At 42.1% G+C, this 16,400-nt stretch overlaps 1 protein-coding gene across 4 annotated transcripts in view; it reads right to left on the bottom strand.

The window, feature by feature from the left end:
• Positions 1-16,170, bottom strand: part of IFT56 (intraflagellar transport 56) — a 44,222-nt gene extending 28,052 nt beyond the window's left edge. For all 4 annotated transcript variants that reach the window (XR_011905673.1, XM_072354263.1, XM_072354245.1 and 1 more), the window contains exons 1-5: positions 16,052-16,170; positions 15,788-15,925; positions 15,518-15,610; positions 8,069-8,183; positions 225-274 (exon numbers count right to left, since the gene is read on the bottom strand). Coding sequence is in view for 3 of the 4 variants with exons in the window: in XM_072354263.1 (XP_072210364.1) it covers positions 225-274; positions 8,069-8,183; positions 15,518-15,610; positions 15,788-15,925; positions 16,052-16,054 (399 nt within the window). In the remaining variant the exon portion in view is untranslated. The remainder of the gene's footprint in view (positions 1-224; positions 275-8,068; positions 8,184-15,517; positions 15,611-15,787; positions 15,926-16,051) is intronic.
• Between the last annotated feature and the right edge of the window lie 230 nt (positions 16,171-16,400).

Here is a 16,400-nt window from a genome sequence, read left to right as displayed (position 1 = left end):
TTGGGTAAGGCTTTTTGTAGATACTTGCTGAGGGCATCTATTCCAAGATCCTATTTTCACACTTGCTTTCTCCTCCACATTTTATTACAGGAGAGTGGTTGCAGAAAATCTTTGTTCTCCTTCCACCACAGACATTTCAATGGCCCAGGTTGGCAGAACACATTGCAAATTACCAAATTGAAAAGAAAACAAAGCAAAACACGAGTGACGAAAAGACATTGTACCTTATGTGCCAGGTGAAAGAGTAAACGGTTCTGAAGACGACTCTTAGGTGCTGTAAGGAGAATTCAGTAAGTATTTCTGCAAAGAACAACTCAGGACATATAGTTTTTATTTGAACTTTCCCAACAGACATTCATATGCTTGTTTTATTTCAATAACTAGCTCAAATACAGTTCTTGACTGTACCTCACTTCAGCAATTTTAATTGGCCTTAAAGCCTTCCTGCTTCCCATCCTCATTCCCCATCCTCTTCTTTTGAAATCACTGCTGAAAATACTTTTTCATTGGCCTCTCCCTTCCATAAGTCTTAAGACCACAAACAACAGCACTACCATTTCTCTGCTGGTCCTTCTGGTTGAAGTGTTTTTTTTCCTGATGCCAAGCAGCACATCTCTCATAGAGTAAAAAAAAGGCAGCAACAGACAATCTCATAATCAAGGTTATATCTGAAGTAAGCTGTGATTCATATCTCTAGGAATCCTGTTGGCTTTCAGTGTACTGTGAATTCCAGTGCTGCTACCATTTGGTTATGCGTACAGATGATGTCACACATAGTTGTAATATTTCTTCAGTCCAGAGGAACAAAAGGAACATTAATGAATCCTGTACTCAGAGCAGATAAGATTCAATCTAAGACATGAAGAGAGAAGAGTGGCTCCCCAAAGTCAGTGAAATCCTCAAAACTTCTGGCTCCAGCAGGTTTAGGAATTGGTTTAACACATTTCCTACGGCACAAACTGTTAACTGCAGAGTTTTAAGTGACTACAGAGAGCCTTGTTGTTCTCTGAGATTGACCAAGGTTCTTAGTCAACAGAGCTATTAACTTCTTTTGGGAGCAATCTTCCAGAAAGCCTTCCCTTGTTTCCTGTGTTTTCTTCAGCCTACTCAGCTAATGAGCACTCTCATTTTTGCTCAGACCAACCAGCTGGCAACCCAGGATCTACATGGAATTTTTACAAAGAACAGAATTACTGTGTTTACAGGGCCAAGAAAATGCAGAGTTAGCAAAGCAGCGGCCTATAATGCAACGCTATAATTCTTCTGACATCCTAAACCATGAAAGAGAGCTCAAACCACCAAAACCTCCTTCTCTTCCCTCTCAAAGATGGAAATTTCTAGCAATAAATTAGATTTACTTTAAATGGCAATTTAGGGACAGATTTCCATACTTCTTACTTTTTCTCTACATAACAAGGAAACTGTAATTCACTACAATGCCTAAAACTAACCAGGCCATTCTCATCAGATGGACACTGTAAAGCTCTATGAACTCTCTCCAACTATGTATAGAAAAAAAAAAAAGACAGCAGATTTTCTCTCTGAAGAGTTTATAGAATAGAGGAGCACCAACAGGAAAAGGTGGTACAAGAGTTCTCACAAAACCAAAATATCTTGCCAAGCATTACTATCCAAGGATCAAGTAGTTTTAAAGCTACACGGTCTTCAGTCTAGGATATGTTAGGGAATTCTCATTGGCCTAATAAAGGAAAGCTTTCCTTATCTAGAATCAATATTGCGTAAGCAGCAGTAGCACTATTGACATCACAGTACATTCCACAGACTATTTCATCCACTGAGTGAGAAAGCTGGAGTACTTTGACTTAAGGCAAGTTCTTTGATGCGCTGTCAGCAGTGATGCCAAGGTTAACTTTGCACACACCTTGGTGTTAATTGATAGGCTTTCGTATCAAAGTTTACAAAGGTTACACATGGACCCCACACGTGCTTTTGTGCAAAACTTCAACCAACCGCCACCACTCCTTGCAATTCAAAACATTTGGTCATCAAAGACTCCAAAAATACAAGCAGGGAAATTTGTAGGACTTACACTGGAAATAACATATTGCAGAACCACAGCCCAGTGAACAAAGACACCAACGTTCCTTTTTTTTTTGCATAGGTTTAGTTTCTTTTTTGGAGTAAGTTTTAGCATTAATTTCTCTGAGACTTGCAAGTGACTTGCAAGCAGTATTCCCTCAAGAACCTAAACTGAGGAATTATTGTTTCACTGGTCAACCAATGATGGTAGTGCTGCACTCACAAATCTGGCATCTGATCTGACACTGAAATTGGTATTTACTTGTTGGCAAGAGCTGGAGGGTTAGTCCATGTTATTCTACACCTAAAACCAGGCAAAAGCTGAAAACCAAGTTTTGATGGTTTGCATAGGCATATGGAATAGGAAAAAACCTCCCACTTCGTAAGATACAGGATTACATGATAGAATCCATTTAATATTCTTTTAAAATATTCTTTTTAACATGATGTCAGGCAAGGAAGAGGAGGGTCAAAAACGAACAAACAAAACAGTAGTCCTGTTGACATTGTAAGCAAAACCATGGAAACATTCAATAACAGCAGTTTATTTTCTCCCAGTGCCGAATTCATTTTTTGAGAGACCTATGAATAGGTCAGATTAATTTCCAGATAGAATCAAATATTAGATAAAGCTGCTGTTAATCACTGGGGTAGGAAGGGGTGAAAGCGCCTCATCACCAACGACATTTTGAGGAACGCTAGGCTTGCGTTATTACTCTCTGTTATCAAATGTCATTGTCACTGACCTACTGACCTGCCAATGCCACAAGGAAGCACACATTCCTTTTTCCGTCCTGCTTTTTCAAGGAGACTGCTTTTTGTTGGTTTGTTTGATTGTCTATCTATATCAGCATTTAGAAATCTAGAGATCACAATGACAGTGCTGCACTGCGATAAACTGGTCCCTGCTCCTGCATCTGGTATTGCCCTTGTACTGAAGACGTCGCTGAGGTAGCCAGACTGGGTGTATCTCTTTTCACCTAAGAAATGCGACAATATCTGTATGCTAGAATTTTTGTAATGATCAGTGTTGATGTGTCAGGGACCATAGACACAGCTGACAAGGATCTATAGAGCACTTCACATGCCAGCAACAGGTGTAGAATGCATCTGAAACTTCCAGAGCTGGGAGGAGGTAGGGGTGGAACAGTGATGAGAAGGCTTCATCCAGGTAACACTGAAAATATGACCGAAGAAAACCCTATTATTCTGTCCCTGAGAAACAATGCTCTGCTCGCCTGAACACAGCTGAATGAAGCCCTCTGTGCCTCAGAACCACAGGCTGGTGGAGGGAAAGTGCAAAGGTAAGGGAAAAATGTCAGGAAGAAACAGTGTCTAACACTGAGGTTCACACTTACACACACTTGAATAGCTCAACTGTCGAGAATTTTCTCACGTGAAACCTGCAGAGGTAATACACTGAAATTTCCCTTTTCCACAAATACTTTTATTCTCTCTTACACTTAGAAGTCAGTTCAAGTGTGTTCAGTTCCCTGCAGTAAACACGTTTCACTTCAGGCCTGCCTGAGCACAGTAATTTGAAGATGACTGAAACACAAACTCAGTTATTTTTGTTACGTGGATTCCACCATGCTTTAAAAAACAAACAAAAAACCAACAGAAACCAAACAAAAGCAACAAAACACCACCAAACCAAACTAAGGTTAGTCCCTTTTAAAGTTAAAAGATCTATAATTTGATACTTTCTTGTGTGCACTTTGAAAGTTCAAACTCAGCTGCTTCAAAAATAACAGCTGAAACGCAATGAAAATGAACTTCTGTTCTCAAGAAATACAGTACAAGCAGACAGCAAATAATTTTGCACATAGGGAAAGATGCGGCCTAAAGGAAAAGAAAATCCAGCAATGTTTCCATGCCCTTCTGTAACTGCACACTTTCACTGGCGACAGCTGTCTTGGTACCTGGCAAACATTTGTGCATGAATAAGCAAAACTGGTTTGGAAAATGCTGCCGTTCTTAGTAATTCATCTCTGTTTTGCTTTTGTGCAATATTGCTCCTTCCTGCACAGGCTGAAATGAGAAGTATCTGTTCAGTTAAACCACATTCTGAGCTGACACACGAAGTGATGTGAAGAAGAAAATTAATTATAAAGCGCTGCCCAGCAACTAACAGAAGGAAAAAAAAAACCTCTAATGACAAGTTAATACAACCCTATCTGTGCATGAAACTTATATTAAATTGGAAATCTCCACATTTAAAATAAAGAGACTGTTTTTTGTTGGTCTTTTTTTTGCAGCCTCACTTATGTGCAAATCACATTTGCTGGCATGTATTTTGTGGTTTAGAAGAATACTGTTGGTTCTTGTGTTTTTCTTAATGCAGTGCTAGCCAAAGGCTTCTGAGAGCACTGTGCAGGCTTCTGAACTCCAGGCTTAGTTGCCAGCATTTCTGTGCAAATGTGCCAGGTTGAGTTTCTGGTCCTTGTCATTAATTCCTTGAAGGCACAGGACTGGGAATGCAACATAAGATTACTTGGTTTTATAATGAAAAATTAATATATGTATTATGATTTATTAAACCAAGATGAAGACTTGGCTCCATTCTTACAAGGCAAGATGGGCCGACATACGCTAAAGAAAATAAATGTCCAGCCCTGTGCACTAAAGCACTGAGGCAGAAGGAATAAACCATGCATCACTTGGAAGCTTTGACATGGAATGACTATGGTACAACATTTGCTGACTTGAAGTAACTCTACTTTCACCACAGATTCTGGAACTAAAACATCCCCAGGTGGCCAAGAGGGCCAGTGCCATCCTGGCCTGTATAAGAAATAGTGTGGCCAGCAGGAGCAGAGAGGTGATCATCCCCCTGCACGCAGCACTGGTGAGGCTGCACCTCAAGTACTGTGTTCAGTTTTGGGCTCCTCACTACAAGAAAGACACCGAGGCCCTGGACGTATCCAGAGAAGGGTAACTGGTGAGAGGTCTGGAGTACAAGTCTGATGGGGAGCAGCTGAGGGAGCTGGGATTGTTTAGTCTGGAGAAGAGGAGGCTTAGGGGAGACCTCATTGCACTCTACAACTTCCTGAAGGGATGCTGTGATGAGGAGGGGTTTGGCCTCTCCTGTCAGGCAACAAACAGGACCTGAGGAAATGGCCACAAGTTGTACCAGAGGAGGTTTAGATTAGACATAAGGAAAAATCTTTTCTGTCAGAGAGTGGTCAGGCACTGGAATGGCTGCCCAGGGAGGTGGTGGAGTTGCCGTCCCTGGCAGAGTTCAAGAGGTGTCTGGATGAGGAGCTACGAGATATGGTTTAGTGGCTTGTGGTAGCAATGGTAATGGGAGGGCAGTTGGACTAGGTCATCTTGTAGGTCCCTTCCAACCACATGATTCTATGGTTCTATAAGAGGACATCAGGAAAAAGAGGCCAGAAATAACTGAAAGGAATTTGGCAGAAAGCCTAGAGGAGATAAAGTGCATCTATAACGAAGAACGTGCAAAAAGGATTCTCCTCTACTGACTTTTTGTTCCACTTCTTAGGTTATGTTTGCAGTAACTCTGGTTTCTATGACTTTTGATGCACAGACATTATTTCCTGAGAGAATATCCAATTAAGTTTTATTTAAGTAATGACAAGCTTCACATTAAAAAATAAAGTCTTGCTCCAGAACAGATCGCAAGCCGTCTTTCATGAAATACAATAATTACCACATGGCCTTTAACCCTCATTTCCTGATTTTTAAACATCCTTCATATTTTTTCCTCAGTTAGGAATTTTTTTTAAGCAATGGCAACAGTACATGACAAGAAGGAACTTCTATTTAATTTCCAGATATTTATTGTTTTGTACAGACAAGCTATTCCAGAAAGCTAGCTGACATTTACATTCCCTTTCATGCAGAGACTCCAACACTGTAGGAATTTAGAATTATAAATGAAAACAAATTATTTCTCCTTCATTTGTTTTAGTGCTGTGCTGCTTTCAGGGGAACGACAACTGCAGCAATAATCAATAAACATCAAACAGTATGCAAAAAAGTCTGGCAAAGCATTCCCAAAATAGCAATGGTAAGCAGCCCAACACTAATGGTATCTGTCACTCTCACAGCAGAGTTAAAGGCAGTAGCGGATAAATGGTGGCGTTCTACAGACTTCACCTGTTGTCCTTACAACTTAGGGAAGTATTTTGCTTCTTCCGGATCTTTGCAAAACCACAGATGAAATCATAAGACACTGTAGCTTCCTCTGTTAACGTACTGAGAAAAATTGGAAGACACTAAATAAACTAAAAGAGGATACACTTTGAGTGAAAATAAGATGATTCAACTTCAGTGTAGGAAAGGCCGAAATGATGGATGTGGAAAAGGGAATCTACAACACTTCTCGTTTCTCCATTGAAAGCTCCCAAGTGTTACAAATCTTCAGCTGTGTCTGCCTCCCCACCAAGTTTAAGCTGCTAGGAGTCATCAGTATTGCAATATTCACAACAAAGGCCTAGCATCATACTATAAAAACAGACATGCAGCCCTACTTGCACAATTACATAAAGATCAGGAAGTAACATTACTACTAAGCTATTTTCTGTTTTGTCCCTCAGCTACATTCCCAATGTCATGCACTCCTTTCTTAATGTTCCTGCCTTGTTTTTTTCTGGCACTTGAGCACTGCTAATCACACCACCTACCCTACCTCTTGCCATGCTACCAAGAACTGATCTGGGGAGCAGGGAAGAATTAACCTTTCTTCACTTTCAGCTCACAGCTCGAAAGATGCATGCCCAGCTGTGTATCTGTCACCTCCAGAATGGATAACTGTAATTTACCCTATGTGAAGCTGATGACAACAAGCAGGCTCCAGCTGGTACAGGATGCAGCCACTTGCTTCCTCTGTGGTTTAGGCACAGTGACACCTCAGATCTATTGCCCACTTACTTTTAGATTTCAAGTTCATGTCCTAGATTGTAATCTCCTAAACTGAAGCTTGCAGTACTTTAAGGATTAGTTTATTACCTGTGAATACTAAAATCTTGCACACTTCTTGAACAATACGGATCACTAATCAGGAATACGGAATACACATTTCTGCAGGAAAACTCTTGTAGTTAGAAACAAAACATTTTTAGTCGTGGGAATCAAGTTCAGGATGATTGTTCAGGGAATTTCAAAGGCTTACCAGAATCTAATTATCTCTAGAAAATACTGCAAAACTGTCCTCTTTGGTGGAGTTCTAACACAGTAGCAGAAAATGCACTGTAAGTTTCTCCCTATCCTATTTTCAGCCCAAGATTAAAAAAATAAAGAATGAAACAAACAAATAAAAAAGACTTTGGAAGAGTCTTGTCCTAAAAAGGTGAGAGTCTAAAGTTGACTGAGAACACCACTACTATTAATTGTACTTAGGAAGCACTGAGATACATGGTGATAGGAAACAATATAAGTCACCAAGATGAACAGAAAGTGAAGGGTAACAAAATCAAACTGCAGAAACATTTTTAGGCAGTCAAAAAGTGCCTTGGAATCTAATTTCCATTTTTCTTCTTTAAATTATTCCATGCACGTTCACATTAACATGGAAACGTAATAACATGGTACAGCAAAGTCCACACCTTATAGCCAGATCCCTAACATCTAACTAAAAAAACTGGCAGTAAGACCATCTACTAAGTTACTCAAACTGCTGAATTCTCTCGTGTTATTCTTTGATAATTTCACTATCCTGATTAGCTTCATCAGCAATGGCTCAGAGATATGCAGTCACAGTAAATTTCTGCTGCTGGTCAGCATACACTAGGCTTTGTAGTTAGAAATTATAAGAGAAAGTATTTCCCAGATGCTTCTTTTAGTTCCAGCTGTTGCACCTGTCCAAGGTATTTTCAGGGAACAAATCACATTATAAATCTTGCCCTGAACAGAAAGAAAAAAAGAAAGAAAAAAAAAAAAAAAAGAAAAAAAAAAAAAAACACTTTGTTCAAACGTATCCTTTAATCCTCAGAAAAAACAGCACTGTGTACTTTTTCTGGACATCATTTACAAACAGTTCATCAACCAGAGACATACATCTCACCTTTCAGGGCTGCTTGTTCAGCTTGTGTATACATCCCCAGAAAGAAGTAGGTACACGCGAGGTTCACCCAAACATCAGGATTGCAAGATGGTTGTTTGGTCAAGGCTTCATATTCCTGTAAAAGAAGTGGGTTTTGTTGTGCTTTATTTCTTCATTTAATAACATACAAATTATTCAGCTCACCCACCTTATAGCCAAGTTCATCATCACTCCTACAACTGAAGCATTTTAACCTAAGTTACATTGAGCAGCTCCTTTTTGTTTACAAAAATGGAAGAGTCAACGGGGACAAGCAACATTAAACACTGTCACTGCAGGAATTCAGTCGATGCCGTAATGGTTACAAAGTCATTGAGATAACCAGCTTTTCCTCTGTCTTTTCTGATGCTTTCCTCCTTTCCCTGAGTCAGAGGGGGTCATAAAAACCATGGAAATCTCTATATGATTACTGTTGGAGTGCCAAACATCCTCTTATAAATCTGCATATGGTGTCTTTGTGTAGATTAAAACAGTGGACTCCAAAGATATCTCTCTGCAAAGATATGTGAGGTAAATTATTTATCAATGGCACAAAAATCTAGAAGTGTTTATTTCACCTTTAATGTGTATAGTTTATAAATAAGTACTCATATGTTGCAGGTGTGTGCTCCAAAAATTTTACTGATAGGGATGCACTATTAAAATGTTTTGAGACTGCTGTATTAAAATACAAGTCCAGAAGTCAGTCTTGGTCATGCTCAAGTCTGCCACATACACCAAAATATAATCATAGCAAATATTACTGAACTGTGCCTAACTTCACTGTTTCTTGCATTAAGATTTACAGCCAACAGTTAGGAAAAGCCAGTGAACACCACGTTCTGATATTTTTTACACTTCACATTCATTCCGTAACCCTTAATAATAATAATACATAAACTATTCTATCTCTTGTTATTTCTGGGGGAAAAAACAAGTAAAATGCAACAGACAAATCTTTCAATCTGCTCTTTTAATGAAGCAAGAAACTCTGCAGCTGTGGAACAGTGATATTCCTGAAGATAAACATCTTTGCTCTGCACAGCATTAGCTAATTAAAACACAAGCATGTGAGAGATCCCTCAATGCCATTTTTTACTCTCTATTAAATTACTCAGAAGGACCACAGAACCTATTGGTAAGGTGTACTTTTGAAAGCCAGCCCAGGCTTGCTAGTATTCTAGTGACTGTTCTCAAGAAGGCTTAATAAATAAATAAATAGATAGGTAAAAGAAATGACAACAACAAAACAAACAAACAAAAAACCCACAAAACAAAACAACAACAAACCCCAACACGCAACCAACAACAACAATGAGAACTGTTATGTACAGGCTGATATTCCCTCATGAGGCCAGTTCAGTCTTGACACAGGCCTGTGATGGAGCTCTGAGACAAGCTCTTTTTTGGCACCATTGGGAATCCTTCAAAATCCATTCAGATTAAGTGCACCCAAAGGTCTCTTTCGACTATGGCTTCAGGCAGATTAATTAGAAAGGACAAAGTGCATAAACACGAGTCATGTTCTGGCTTGGCCATTCAAGACATGCAATAAATAAGGAGTGCTGTAGCATTACTAATGTGAATCTGTGGAAACGCAGTAAATAAAAATGAGGACTGTTAGTCCTTCCTACTACATAGTTCTGGGCCATGAGCCCAAGCTAAGTGCTGTTGCCCCTTCACTCAGTAAAAGGCATTCAGCGTTACAGACTCTCCAAGACTATTCACAAGAGCTTTTCCCCCTTCCTCACCCAAAACAAAAACAAACACACAACAAAGCCACCAAAAAAAACCACCAACAAAATACATGTCTTCCCAACAGCCAACTTGTGGTATGTTTTTGCCAACCAAGGGCTTGACAGCTTTGTGCTTTTTCACTCTCCTCCACTTCTCATCCTATCTCAAGGCATACACACTGCTTTCCACAGAAGCAGGCTGATAGGCTGATTGCCTAAGGCTACGGACACCTACTGACAGTGTACCTACTGACAACCCTGAGGGCACTGAGTAGAATCCTGCTGGCCTCATTACTTGTCAAGATTCTCCAAGCTCGTAAATAAAGGTTCTGCAAAGAGGACAAACAGGCCACCATATAGGGCTGCCTCACAAGTGCTCAAAGGAAGTGTGGAGATACTTGATTCCTGGCTATAGTCATGACAAAGAAGCACAGAAAACTGAGCCAAAATTCCATATTTTAATTACTATTGTCAGAAGCTGAAGTGTTCATATATTCTCATACTCTTAGCAGAAGAACTCAAGACTACTGCTCACACATGAACCATTACCCTGGTATACCTCTGTTCCTTTCATTCTGCACTATTTAATTCAGGCAGATCAGGGTAGGTAGGAGGTCCTTACCCTTAACCAAGAGGTAAAGCAGTTCCTGATTCTCTGCTGAAAGGAAGACAGCAGGCAGGAAAGCTCGTCAGAATCCTTGGGTGATGAGTGATGGCAGACAGATGTGGGGGGAGGGGGCAGAAGTTGGTAGAAGAGGAAGGAATCTCCACAAAACTACTTAGATCCTCCCATCAACTTGGGGAGTCCCACTTGCCATACAATGCCAAAAAGACACTTATCTGCCTAAAGTAAAAATCGATTTACAAGTGAGTAGGAAGCCCTCAGGGACTGCCACTGTGACTGCTGGAAGGGTCCAGAGCAGTGCCACTTGTAAACTGGTGCACAGCAGCACTGATGATCCCAGACCAGTTTCAGTGCTTTGAGAAAGGCATCTACCCACTAAGAAAGGAAAAGTGTGAACCTAGTCAGGTTAGACGTATGTCTTATAGTAAGAGAACTTGAATGTGCTGATTATATTGCTGTAATTCTCCCTGAAGATACTCTTGGAGTTGCAGGTCTGTCTAATTTTCACATTTTCCCCACCCCTCCTTATGGATGATGATGGCTACGTCACCCCAATTCCCAAGACTCTCCAAGAAGCGGCATGCAGCCAGCATGCCTAACTCACCATTAAAATCTCATTATAAATGAAAGGTTTGCTAAACAGCAGAATTTCATCAGGTATAAAGAATACCAACCACAAATTAGGAACACAGTGACAGAGACAACATATGTATTACTATTTGTAGGCACTTAGGACCGTAAGTTATTTAGACTTGGCGTAATGTCACTCTGTATAATTCTGGAGAATTTTCTACCTACATTATTTCCTTTATCATTGTCTTAGCACATCCCATAGAGATCTAAAGATTATAGAGAATCGAGGAATTTGTCCTTGAGAATACACCAACACCTCTGTAATACAGCAGTGAAGATAGATGCTGCACGCATGTCAGCCTCAAAGCTGATAACTGAAAGGGAATTTAACCTACACAGAACAGCCAGCATTTTCCCTTGATCACTGCAACGTTTGGATTTACAAACGCAGTGTTCTGACCTAAAAGAAACTAGGCTGAGATGCACAGGCTCATTTCCCACATGTTACCAGAGCAACAGAGATACCAGGATTAATTACTGTGCCAAAAATCATTCTTAAAGTGGAAAAGACAGGCCCTGTGATCTCTCACTTTAAAAGGCGTCTGTACATGGTTTGTGGTTGGTTTTTTGTGTGCTTGTTTCTTCCCTACCAGAGCAGAAAAACAGAAAAACAGACTGGGTTGCAGATTTTAGAAGCCTGAATCAACAGCATCACCTAGTGGTGAAGTGAATACAACTGCCAATTTCTAATTTCTAATTTCTACGAACACAACGCTGTCATTTCTTTTGCTGAACCTCTGACAACCTACTCAGGCCATATAAGCACCTACTGGATATTCCAAAGAGCAGAACTTATTTCATAAGAAATCCCGACCTATTATTATTTGTTTCATACAAACATTTTTTCTTTTTTTTAGCCTTTCACTCCTTATTAAGGCCTTAACATCCAGATATAAATTACGTAAAGCTACTGATTGTTACATTCATAATGGCACAGCTCTAAAAGTGAATATTAAGTTACCGCTATGATCTAAACTGCTCTTATTTTTGTGCAATGTGTACTGTCAAGCTGATGACACCGAATAGCTCTAACTTCTCCCAGCAGATGTCTGTGGTTTGAGGCACTGTGAACGTGTCTTTTGAACTTACTTAGAGGCCTGAGAAATTCTGTTCTTAACTCACATTAGTTTTGTGCACGTGACTGCGTATTGCTACAGTCAGACACTTAATTTTACCCAGAAGTCAAAGTATTGTGATGATTCTACGATCAATTTCTGCACAGTTATTTTCTTTTGCTAATATTTCAAATTACGCGGGTTGCTCTGAAAGTAATGCTTCCTATTTATTTCCATGGAAACCATGAGAGATACAAAGAGCATGGTAGCACTATTTGATAGAACAACTCTTCTGATACAAAAATGCTGTTTTTCAAAATAGTGCCTCACCACCAGATATGCATTTTTGCCAGCAGTGAACGAGAACCTGCCTGCTACGCACATAAAATCTGCATCAGTGGAGGCGATCTGCTGTTTCACAGATGCTATGATGGCAGTATTGCTAGGAAAAGGTAGCCCACACAGTCCATCTTGCAACATTCTGAATGGATGGAAGTCAGAAGGTGCCAAATCCCAAATGATGGATAGATGTGGGTGGACAGTACAGCCGAATCTGGCAGTCCAACATGGTTCAACCCAGTCCTGTGACTAATGGGGCAGAGGGACCCATGGATCCACGCCCCAGGAAAGAGGGAAGAGAGAAGATACAGAGATGGTCCCAAAGAAGGAAAAACAGCAGCAATGAGCTAAGGGAGAAAGCTAGTTTAATAGATCATCAAGCCCAACTGTTCACCTATTACCAATAGCTCCCACTAAACCATGTCCCTCAACACAGCATCTAGTCGTTCCTTGAATACCCCCAGAGTTGGTGACTTCACCACATTATAATACAATATAATTGGAACTGAAGTTAATAAATCAAATTAATGAGAGAGAGAGTGTGCCCAAAACCCAAAGGCCTTACTCTAATACTGTAGGCAACACAGCTAGGGAGCACACACAGAAGAGACAAGCAGAAAGCGAGCCCTGTGACTCCCAGGCAGTTTTATCTTTCCCTCTGCACGGAAAATCAAAACAGAATAATGAAGTCTTCTGGGAGCTGTATTTCACTCTTCTGTTCCCAGAACTACTGACAATCTGTGGAACCGCGGCATCAACTCTTCAACTCCCAGCACACCACATGATGTTATGCTGTGGAATCAATTACAAAAATCATAAAAACACAATAGTCCTCCATGGTCTTCAAACTGGTATGGGGCCTAGCATCACTGTGTTGCAAGAGGAAGGTTGTCTTCTTCTCTGACCCGACTCTGTAAGTCTGAGCCTTCAGTTTAGTCAGCATTGCAGTGTAGCATTCAGAGTCGATGGTTTGTTTGAGTTCCAGTAAATCCGGAAGAACCAACTCTTTCCTATCCCAAAAGACGCACACATCCCTTTACCTGCTGAGGGCCACATCTTGGTACTTGTTGTTTGAAGGGGAATTTACACATCACCACTCCATGGACTGTTTTGACTCTGGCTCACAGTGGTGACACCATGTATCACCACCAGTAATGATGTGATCCAGGAAACTGTCACCATCAGCCTCATATTAGTTTAACAGGTCCTGACAAACTTGCATGTGGTGTTTTTTCTCTTCCTGTACAAGCATTCATGGGACCCACCTGGAAGAAACTTCTGCTATTCCAACATTGCCACCATTGTTTCCAACACACTGAAGTCCATATTCAGTTCTATTCACAGTTCCCTGGTCGTGATCTGCTGATTCACCTGCATGAGTTGATTGAGATGCTCTTCATTTTGTGGTGTGAGATCTGCGTGTGGTCAACTGGAATGTGCCTTGTCTTTCATGTCATGGTTGCCACTGCTGTACCACTCACTGCCTCGCTGTGCTTACATCCACTGTTTGATATCCATAAATGTTCAGCACATCAGAATGTCAGTAGGTACCATTCATTTCTGCATGGAGGAATTCAAGGACACACCTTTTCTTCATAAGCACTTCCACATCAGACATCATTTTGTTAGACTACCACTACGCTGCCATCCATCTCACAGTGACAAAATCTAACAGAATAGAGGCAGGAATGTTCAATTTTTACTGCCATACCACCAACATCTGCCTCTAACATCGTGGGCCAACATGATAAAACAGGAGGCATTACTTTCAGAGCAGACCTCATATATATATATATTTTTAAAAAGATAATTGCTCCCAGAGTAGACAAGTTAAAAGGCTGAAATGTTTTCTCAGACTACAACTGCACTTCACAGCAAGTTGTGATGGGGCTTTCCCCCAGCTGATATTAACCAAAACTAATAAGCCTTGAATGGTGTAATGCAGCATTGTAAGGTTCCAGCAATTCACATCGGTAGGAATGCAGCAATGGAAGAAACACTACTCAGGCAGACTGAGTTATTTCCAAATCTTCACTTGCTTATATGCAGCCTTGTATCACCAAACAAGTCTCCACATTACTCTCTGTTCAGGAGTGCACCCTGATTCCATCCCTCGGAAGTACACAGCAAAGTAGGCAACAAACCCGTGTTTAGATTTCTACTGAAGAATATGTTAGCACAATTGAGAAAAGAAATCCAGTGACACTGGCAATAAACTGCCAGCAAACTGAGTTTCACGGGAGACGTAAAAGGACACAAGCGAGAGACTCAAATGCAGAGTCACACACAAAATGCAACACAACACAAGAAGTGACACAACAGCGCTGTATGGTGCAAATATTGATAACTTAGGCATATTTTAATGTGCCTCTGTGTGACTTAAAACATTTGGAGAACGTCTTATTGCATGGAATTAGCTAACGTAAGAGAACACACAGGAAAATAATAAAGTACATTAAATGGTCACGATCATCAACCTCTGAAGACAGTTAAAAATCGTGCATATTATGTATTAGGAACACAATGAAGACTACAGCATAATTAAATCTGAAAAATCCAACTGGAAAGTTAATTGCAAGAATGGAATGGAAAAACAGAGAACATGAAGTGTGACATTAAAAGGGGCAAACCATTTTACTGATCCTAGTGTTAAATCAAACAGTAAGTAGCCACGAAACGTCTGCTTTCTTAGGCAAGCATCTCTTTTTCAATCCACAATGCCTTCCACGCAATCCGCCTTACTACCAAGAATTTCTTCTCAGAAAGCAGTGCTGTGGTGGCACAGGCTGCCCAGGGAGGTGGTGCAGTCACCATCCCTGGAGGTGCTCCAGAACCGTGTGGATGTGGCACTGAGGACACGGTTAGTGGGCATGGTGGGGATGGGCTGATGGTTGGACTTGATAATCTCAGTAGCCTTTTCCAACCTTAATCATTCAGTGATTATCACATCTATAACTGAACTGGCTGGCAGAAGCGTTCCCTACCACAGAACACCCTTCCACTGTTGCCATCCCTGGGGCAGAGCCCCAGTCTCCCATCTCACCTCCAGCGCTCTCTTGTAGTCACCCAGATGGAAGGCACAGTACCCGATCCAGAGGTCAGCATCCTCTTGCTGCTCACCTGCGTGCCGCTGAAACTTTGGAGGGAAGAACGAAAGTGAGAGCGCTGTCAGCAGTCACGCACAGTTTATAAACACCAGTAAAGCAACGCCATGCCCATGAATACCGCGGGCAGTCTGACGGCTGTGGTTGCCGCTGGGTGCGGCCACTCTCGGATCCCAGGGAAGCAGCAGGCCGCGGCCCGCACCCGTTACCTCCAGCAAGGCGATGGCGCCGGTGAAGTCCCTCCCGGCCAGCAGCTCCTCCAGCTGTGGCACCTTCTTCCCTTTCTTCCTCCGCCTGTCTCCCTGCGGCGGGGCGCTCCCCACAGCCGGCTTGGCCCGGGAGAGCATCTGAGCAGAGAGCAGAGCGGAGCCGGCTCAGAGCGGGGCTCCGGAGCGGAGCCGCCCCGCCCGGAGCGGGAGGCAACGGGGAAGGAGCGCCCGCCCGGCCCGCACCCCCCGCCCGGCCCCTCTCACCATCCTGCCGCCGGGCCCGCGCTCCCCGCGCCGCCGATGGCGCCGTTGCCGCGGTAACCGTGGGACGGCGGAAGAAGGCGCGGAGCCCAGAGATGCGGCCAATAGGCGCCGTGCGAACACGGGCGCCGTCCCCGGAAGGGCTCCGCTGAGCTCCCGTGGGCTCCAATCACCTGACGCCTAGGGAGACGATCCTGCAGCGTGTCTCGGTTGTCCAGCTCCCCGGGCGTGGAGCTCCCCGCTCCCACCTCCCCTGGCCCAGACCGATGAGGTGCAGGGCACGGCACCTCATGAACTGATTAACTGAGCTGCGGGTTCCCATATCGGTTTCTCACCAAACCACTTTGTTCCT

The sequence above is a fragment of the Excalfactoria chinensis genome, chromosome 1 (assembly GCF_039878825.1).
Source record: "Excalfactoria chinensis isolate bCotChi1 chromosome 1, bCotChi1.hap2, whole genome shotgun sequence".
Taxonomy (NCBI): domain Eukaryota; kingdom Metazoa; phylum Chordata; class Aves; order Galliformes; family Phasianidae; genus Excalfactoria; species Excalfactoria chinensis.
Note: the sequence above shows the minus strand (reverse complement) of the source record. Positions and strands in the feature narration are given on the sequence as shown.